The sequence below is a fragment of the Apis dorsata genome, unplaced genomic scaffold, assembly GCF_000469605.1.
Source record: "Apis dorsata unplaced genomic scaffold, Apis dorsata 1.3 scaffold_486, whole genome shotgun sequence".
In the NCBI taxonomy this organism is placed as follows: Eukaryota; Metazoa; Arthropoda; class Insecta; order Hymenoptera; family Apidae; genus Apis; species Apis dorsata.
Window position 1 is genome coordinate 795961 of NW_006263721.1, and position 8386 is coordinate 804346.

Genomic DNA, 8386 nt, shown 5'->3' on the forward strand with positions numbered 1-8386 from the left:
AACGTTGAAAGCGACTACAAATTTTTTTCGACTTTAATTTCAACTGTCTTAGCTAATGAAAATATATTTCGGCCATCTAATAGAAATTTGTTCTGGACGTTGAAAGGCTTTCACTTGATTATATCGCATGGACGTGAAACGTCTATCTCAAATTTCTAGATACCACTTGCGAAATAATACTAATTTGGTTTTAGTCACACGCGAATGTACGCGTGTACATTGCTGTTCTTTCAAATGACAAGTCTATCTTTGTTCAAAAAGAAAATTTACTAACATCAGTAGTATATACGAAACTTTTTATCGAGAATGACGTTAATAAGAAAAAGAAAGATGCGTAAAAAAGCTAATATTTTAAAAAACAAATTGAAGAGGAATTTTTTTATATTAGTTACACCAGATGTCTAAGATTAGCGTATATATAAAATATATAAAAGATTCTATCATTTCCTTAACATGGCCATCCAAAGAACATAATTATATTTAACTCTTATATAAAAGAATAATCTAGAAAAAAAGAATTTATTTATTAAATTTATATAAATAAAAAAATTGATTATTATTAATCAATATTGAATTAATATTATTGTAAAATTATATTAAATCTAAAAAATTCAAAAGAAATAATTAAAAAAAATTATAATTATTACATCGTACGTGGAAATAGTTAATTACAAATTTAAAATTGGATCGAAAATGAAATAAGAAATAAAATATTATATTTCGTGGAATGAGCAATATGAACCTTGAAAAAAGAGCACCATTATTCTGGAGCTCATTAAAAACATGTTTAATAAAAAAAGAGGGAAAATCAGTTGCATAAGTTATTACGTTTTTTCATTACAGTTATATTTCGTTAAACGGTATCAGTCATTTGACTGATTATTCAGTCATGTAATCGTAAAACTGCATTTTCGAAGAATCATAAATTTTCAATAATTCTTCTTATAAATTCTTATGTCGGATTACAAAATAAGTTTTTAATTTTAATAAGAAATTAAAATTTTCTCCTATTTTATTTTTCTATTACTCGTATTTAATGTTATTAAAATTGAACAGAAGAAGAACGAATGAATTTCGTCATCGTTTTTTTTTTTTTCGATGAAATCAAAAATGCGAAAGTAAAAATGTAAAAATGAGTAAAAATGAATAGTATTTAAAGAACCGAACGAAGCAGTCAAATTATTCGCAGCTGTGAAATTCTAACTGTAGTGTCAATATTTGATTGTGTCTGAACACATATGGCGATACGTTCGAAAGTAAAATTAAAAATTCAACAAACGTTTTAGAGATTGTCGATAGTCTGTTTAAAAATAGTATATAGTGACTACAATTTTGTTTCGAAAGATAACATAAATTTAATCGTTATTAAAAACTAGAATAATAAGAATCAGATATCGAGAAACTTTTTATTTATCCGAAAATTTATAAATTTCTCTTCTTGTTGTAATATTTGTTAATATTTGTTAATCACCATGTTAAAAAATTCGAAAAATTCAAAAATATATAAATTGAAACGTGTTTGCAATTTTTATACAACAAAATCATCAAAAGATTTATCGTATGATGGATACATTCTTTGATGACTTCATAATTTCATTAGAAAGGAATAGTTTTCAATTCAACTTTTTAAAGCCGGATAATGTTTGAATCACATTATCTTTGAATGAATTTTGTTCTCGTATTCATGGATTAATAGCAAACAGCAAGTTTGTTGCAGAATTATAATAAGTTTTATCATACGATTATCACAAACGTATTAATCGGTACTTTTATTTAAATATCAACGCTCTAGTTTTTCAGTATAACGTACTTTTTTTTTTTTTTAAGTATCGAAAGTATGAAACGAAAGATATATGTCCGAATATAAATTCACAAGTTATATATATTTCATTTACTAAAAAGAAATATAAAGTGTAAATAAATGGTAAGAAATGTTATAATGTTATAATGATAGTGTAATAGTGATTACAATCGAGAAATTTTTATTATCGATTGTATATATATATAACTGTTACAACTGTTACAAAAAAAATTGTTAAGTACATATACTGTTGACTGTTAATGATTGATATACATATATTGATATATGTACATTGATACCAAATAAGAAAATATAATGTGTCAAATTACCTATATATATACTTTTAACAAAATGAAGATTGACTCGAACAGCAAAAAAAAATCAAACGATCTGTTCCGCCTAATTGATATAATATTTATATTCTGAACGAGCATTTTTACATTTCTGAATAGCGTGCAAGTAAGAAAGTGTTTCCTTTCGTAAACATTCGCAAGCACTCTGGAAACTTTCCGCGTTAAGCAATTCTCATTGCCGTTTGTAGGAACGCCGTAGAAAACAGCGTGCAAAGGCGGCAATTGCAACAGCTTGTTTCGAGATTCGCTTAATTGCTGGGCCTTGAGGGCCTAGACCTAGTTATTCGTATTGCATTAAACGCTTCATTTGAATCATCTTAATTTAACCATTATCAAAGTGCGAAAAAAATTTTATGAAATTAGAAATTCCGAAAACAGCGATTATAGTTTTCCTAACTATACATGTAACTGTAAAATTTATATATTTAATTCACGTATGGATAATGGACCAAAAGTTGATTGTAAAGAGGCAGCTTGAAGAGACGATACATTAGTTTAAAAAATTGACGGTAACTATATTTTACTAAAATTATATTTTTATAGAAATCTTTTTATTATGCATATATGAGTGTTAATTAATGATTTTACTTAATCGGTTGTTCAATATGAATTTGATCGTACGATATTATTGAAATTTAGCAATGAAATATGAGTCATATGAATAATATTTATGTAAAAAATAAAAGAAGTGCCTGCCAAAATTAAAATATTGAAGCGACAAAAGAATTTATAAAGAAAAATAACAATATTGTTTGAATATTTTACATATGTATGATATGGTTTAAGTTTAACGTTAAAAGTAATGCGAAAATGCACAAACGTAAACGGATTTTACCGAGGTTTACCGAAAGAAACCGTACGATACCGAAAATGCAAACCTCACGCTTTCGCGCCTAAATTATTTTTGATATTTCGCAAAATTTATAAAAAGATATTGAATAAGAGATAATATATAGATTGATAATAATGCGGTAATATTCATCAATAATACCGAAGAATATACATCAAGAATATTTTCAATGAAGCAATAAAAGCAATTACATTAATATATTATATAAATGGAAAATATTATGAAAATAATAATTCAGATTTATAATAATAAATATATTTAAAAATTAAAAATATTTCTAAAAAATTACTATGTAACATTTGGCAATGAAAATATTAAAAAGATAAATAATATTTCTTTTATTAAGATTTCAATTTGTCATTCGTATTAACGCAAATATACTTTTGATTCCAAAATTTTTTATTCTATTACATGTGCAAACGCAATAATAACACATGTCTCACGATTATGTTGCATTGAACATCGAAATCTATTTGGTCGCATATACATTTCCAATCTTTCCTTTCTTTTCAATCCTTCTGTATAAAAATCGCGATGATACCCGCATGCAACGCTTTCACATCCAAAAAAATGAGCACTCATATTGTTGGTCAAATAAAACTGGTTTGCGTAACAATATGAAATTTTTTGTATCGTTATTTGTTTTACGGATCATTCCACGTTATTTGATTTGCAATTTTTGCAAAAAATTTTTTTTAAAGTAGAAAAAAGAAAAAAGAAAAAAGAGAAGAAAGAAAAAGATTTTGTCGATCCGTTACCAGCTATCGAAAAATTATATGTGCGCATACGTTCTTTTGCAAAGCATAACGAAAAGGCGTAAGAAAAGATAGATAGCCGCGCTAGAATGACGTCACAATTGAACAAAAACTCACCCTCAAGCTTCATGCCGACTTCGAGGCACTTCTGAAAACGGCAGTAGGGACACCGCTTTCTTTGCGTTTTGTCAATGTGACAGGACCTCTCGGCGACGCACGTGTAGACCTTTTTGTTTTGGACGGTGCGTTTGAAGAAACCTTTGCAGGATTCACAAGTGAGTAGCCCGTAATGGTATCCGGAAACTTTGTCGCCGCAGACCGGACAGAGTTCTTCTATGATGATGTCCTTGGTATCGGGGAATTCGGACGGACACGGTATCGAGCCGGTCACGACACCAACCCCGACCTGACCCAATCCGGGATGACAGAGGGTACCAGTTGGTAATGAGTAGGTGGTAGTTGGTATCGCGACATTGCCGCTTACCGTAGCGGATCCGCCGCCACTTGCACCGCTGGCCGCACCACTACCGCTACCGCTACCACCAGCAGAGGCATTCCCTGCGGTGGGCCCACGACCGCCAGCGGCACCCGCACCACCGCCGCCACCCGTTCCTCCTCCACCACCGGTACCGGCACCACCGCCACCGGTATAATTGCTGCCGCTACTCTCGAGGGCTGTCGATGTGCCGCAACCACCACCTCCAGCACCGTTTGCCGCGCCATTGCTGCCTCCACTGCCACCAGTGCCGCTTCCGGCTCCTGTTGGCGAGAACAGACCCGTGTACACCTTCTTGTTGCCGCAAGATCCGATCTCGAGTGCCGATGATGCGCCGCCGCCACAGCTACCGGTTCCACCGTTGTTACCGTTGTTACCATTTCCACCACCGCCACCTCCGCCACCACCACCGCCGCTGCCCCCACCTCCCCCACCTCCCGTTGGCGAAAATAGGCATGTATATACTTTTTTACTGCTACACGGTGAATTATTCCGTTTGAAAAAACCTTTACAGGATTCACATGTAAGCAGACCATACTGATAACCAGACATTTTGTCCCCGCACATGGGACACCGTTCTTCAAGGGCGGTGGAGTCGAAAAACGCGGCGTCGAAATTCGAAATACCCTGCGAATGCGCCTGATTATGTACCGGCAACTGTTGCTGTTGTTGCGGTTGTTGTTGTGACTGTGATTGATGACACATTGTTGTAGGAGGACTTTGAGCGCAATTCCCATACGGTGAAGAACCGTATTGTGGTTGTTGTTGTTGTTGTTGCGCTTGTTGCTGTTGCTGACCAGCACTGGCCGCACCTTGGGGACTACCCTGAGGGCTTAAATGGAACGGCGACATATTCAGGGATATCAGACCCGAATGCTGCTCCATCTCCAATAACATATCACCCTTGCGCAAATACTGCACGGAGGAACGTGCTTGTGGCGTATTGGCTCATATATGAATTGATTGTAAATTCTTCTAATTTTAACCACTGTGGTAAATGATAAATGTTTTCCGTTTCTTTTCTTTTTTTATATTTGCCAATGGCGTGTAATGTGACAGAACAACGACGGTTAATAGATTATTCTTTTTAATTTTGAAGCAGTAATGGTATACGACGTGCAATATCGTGATACTTGCGTATATTATAGTATCACAGGCTGCGTACGTTGTCGATAAGGATGAGAATATGACGACAACCACAACGATGACGACGACGACGACGACAATGACGATAACGACGAGGACGACGACGACGACGACGACGACGACGACGGCGACGACGACGGCGGCGACGACGACGACGACGACGACGACGACGGCGACGACGACGGCGGCGACGACGACGACGACGACGACGACGACGGCGACGACGACGGCGGCGACGACGACGACGACGACGACGACGACGGCGACGACGACGGCGGCGACGACGACGACGACGACGACGACGACGGCGACGACGACGGCGGCGACGACGACGACGACGACGACGACGACGGCGACGACGACGGCGGCGACGACGACGACGACGACGACGACGACGGCGACGACGACGGCGGCGACGACGACGACGACGACGACGACGACGGCGACGACGACGACGACGACGACAACGAAAACGATGTAATCAAAAGCATAAGCGTAAAAAGAATATACACTGTATTCTCTTGGCACATACAATATCGATCACTAGTCACGTTTTTCTACGACACGCGTTTATGAAGAAAGCCATCGCGCACCACCGCAAAAAATAAATCCTGTTTCAACCGTGTTACTACGTCCGAACCATCGTAATATGATAAAAGGTGGATTTCGTATGTTGCGTAAAAAAAAAAATTGTCAACTGTCACTGAGGCATTTGTATTATTTTCGAAACAAAAAGCCACTATAACGTTTCTCTTTATTATCTTTTTCTGGTTGTGATCACTGATAAATCCAGCTTAATGTGAGACGAAACAAGGATAAGCACACACGAGGTTCGTACTGGTATTGAAGCCACGAGGTGTAGAATCGTTTTGACTAGGATCACAGTGCGAAGAAAACAATAGGATCGTTGTTCTATCGAGCACGCGAATCACCGGTAGCGTTATCGCGTGATCACACATGCGCGGACGCGAATCAAAGTTTGATCACGATGTTTAACACAAAATAACTGAATATGAGTGAACACGCACACACTGCAATCCAAGAATATTCGTAATATATCCGTTAAAAAAAACAAAAATGCATCAAATCTAGTAAAGAAACACAGAGAGTGAGAATAGAAAAGAGAAAGAATCTTTCATTTCCCGGACCATGCGACTTGACAACTCAACTATCTGCGTACGACTAGTTGTCTTCTCGTCTCGTTGCTTTTCTGAAGGGCCCACCCCCTCTTCTCTACCTCGCCCTACTGTCGACACATGGAAATAGGTAGAATCAGAAGACTGTCTTGTGAGACACGGCATACGTCACATATATCACAGTAACAAAAACGGCGATTACGGGTATTATATTCAAAAAACATGTATAATTTATTTTTATTAATTTATTCCCTCCTCTTGCCCAATAAAATAGAATATACGTTATTATATTGTTGATGTTTTTTTTTGACGATAAAAATAACACACACGTTATCGCGAACACAGCATGCGCTTTGCGCGAGGCGGCAGTACTGGATGCACACACAATCGAAATGACTACGGTACAACACGATACACGGTGACGTTCGGTGCGGTTCGGTGCGGCGCGGGTTCGCCCCAGTATAGAGAGATACGCGCTTCACCGTGACACCGTCGGGAATAAAATAAAATTGGCAGAACTGGGAGAATGGCGAGAGGTGCGCACACTACTGCCGTCAGGCTCCCTTGGTGTTTCGGTGGCTACAGAGGAGAGGAGAGAAAGAGCGCGCGCGTGTCCCTTTACCGACGGCCACGGGTCGAATGTGAGAACACGAGAGTGAGAGAGATGTACGGCGTATGTATAACCAACACAGTACACAGCATAAGTGAAAGTGATTCAGCAGCGCATGCCACCGCGCGCGGCCAGGTGCCCGACGGAGAGTAGTGGAGGTGCCTCTGAGTGTTCGATTGCTGGTGGGGGATAGGCAATACGCGGTGCTCGGGAGGAGAGGAACGAACGAGAGAGGAACAGGAGGATGGGGGAGGTATTGCCGTGGTCGAAGGGATTGACGAGGGAGGGGAGGAGGTTGTGAAGCCTATGGCGGGGATGACCTACTTACGGAACCAGGTCTATGTCGGCAGGAGAAGTATTGTCCCTGTACACTCCCGCGTCGGTCTGCCGTCCGTTATTGCCGCCGCGTTTTGTCGACCGTATTTATCGTTAAGGCTACCGGCAAATACTACTCTACGCACGTGTACTACAAATCCGCACGAGTTCCTATCATGAATCGATACGTTACTATCGATTTTGTTCGTAGACAAAAACGAAATAAGTTGCGATATATTTCGAAAACAATGATCGAAAAATTTGTTTAACAATCAAGCAAGGAAATGATTAAATGCACGTGATTATTAACAAATTATTGGAAAACAATTATATTATATATCAATAAGAAAATAAGAATATCGCAGAAATCATTTATTTCATAATGCTTTTGTATACGTATTAGATATTATGTAAAGATCGAATGGATGCCATGAGCCCGCGAACAACTCTTGCTTTCAAAAAGCACGAAAGAAACAACACACAGAGCTATGGTAAGCGGGCACAGGGCAAGCGCACAGGCCACTACAGGCCGTGGCTGGGTCAACAGTAACGCCGTTGGCACTCCCCGACAGTGCCAGTGCTTTTCTGTGTGTACGTCGCAGTAGATGTACGACGCGAAGCAGTGGGGAGACCCACTGACCCAGTTCGCTGAGAACATGACGCAGCCGCGACTCACTCCCTCTTATTATATCTCTCTCTGTCTGTCTGCCTGTCTGTCTATCTCTCTCTTTCTCTCTTGCCTTCTCGCACCCTGAACTGACTAACTTACTTCGCGTATCCCACCCTATCTTCTGTCTCTCTTACAGACCCTGTCCTTATATCTTTATATACCCGTCACCCTAAACGTATGCGCGTTTCTTTTTTTTTTTTCTTTTTTTCCTTCCTTCTTTTTAAGATTTCTTATTCTTTCTCTAATTCTATCTC

General features: G+C 38.6%; 2 protein-coding genes across 2 annotated transcripts in view; both read right to left on the reverse strand.

The window, feature by feature from the left end:
- The window catches only part of LOC102677762 (nuclear hormone receptor FTZ-F1-like), a 17190-nt gene extending 11687 nt beyond the window's left edge, over positions 1-5503 (reverse strand). The window contains exon 1 of the mRNA XM_006620198.2: positions 3877-5503. Coding sequence (XP_006620261.1) covers positions 3877-5152 — 1276 coding nt within the window. The 5' untranslated portion in view covers positions 5153-5503. The remainder of the gene's footprint in view (positions 1-3876) is intronic.
- LOC102674180 (putative protein TPRXL) lies at positions 5297-5927 on the reverse strand. Its single transcript, XM_006620169.2, has 2 exons — positions 5688-5927; positions 5297-5540 (listed from the first exon to the last, which is right to left on the reverse strand). Exons 1-2 carry the CDS (start codon positions 5890-5892, stop codon positions 5398-5400), a joined length of 348 nt encoding a protein of 115 aa, XP_006620232.2. The 5' UTR covers positions 5893-5927; the 3' UTR covers positions 5297-5397.
- Between the last annotated feature and the right edge of the window lie 2459 nt (positions 5928-8386).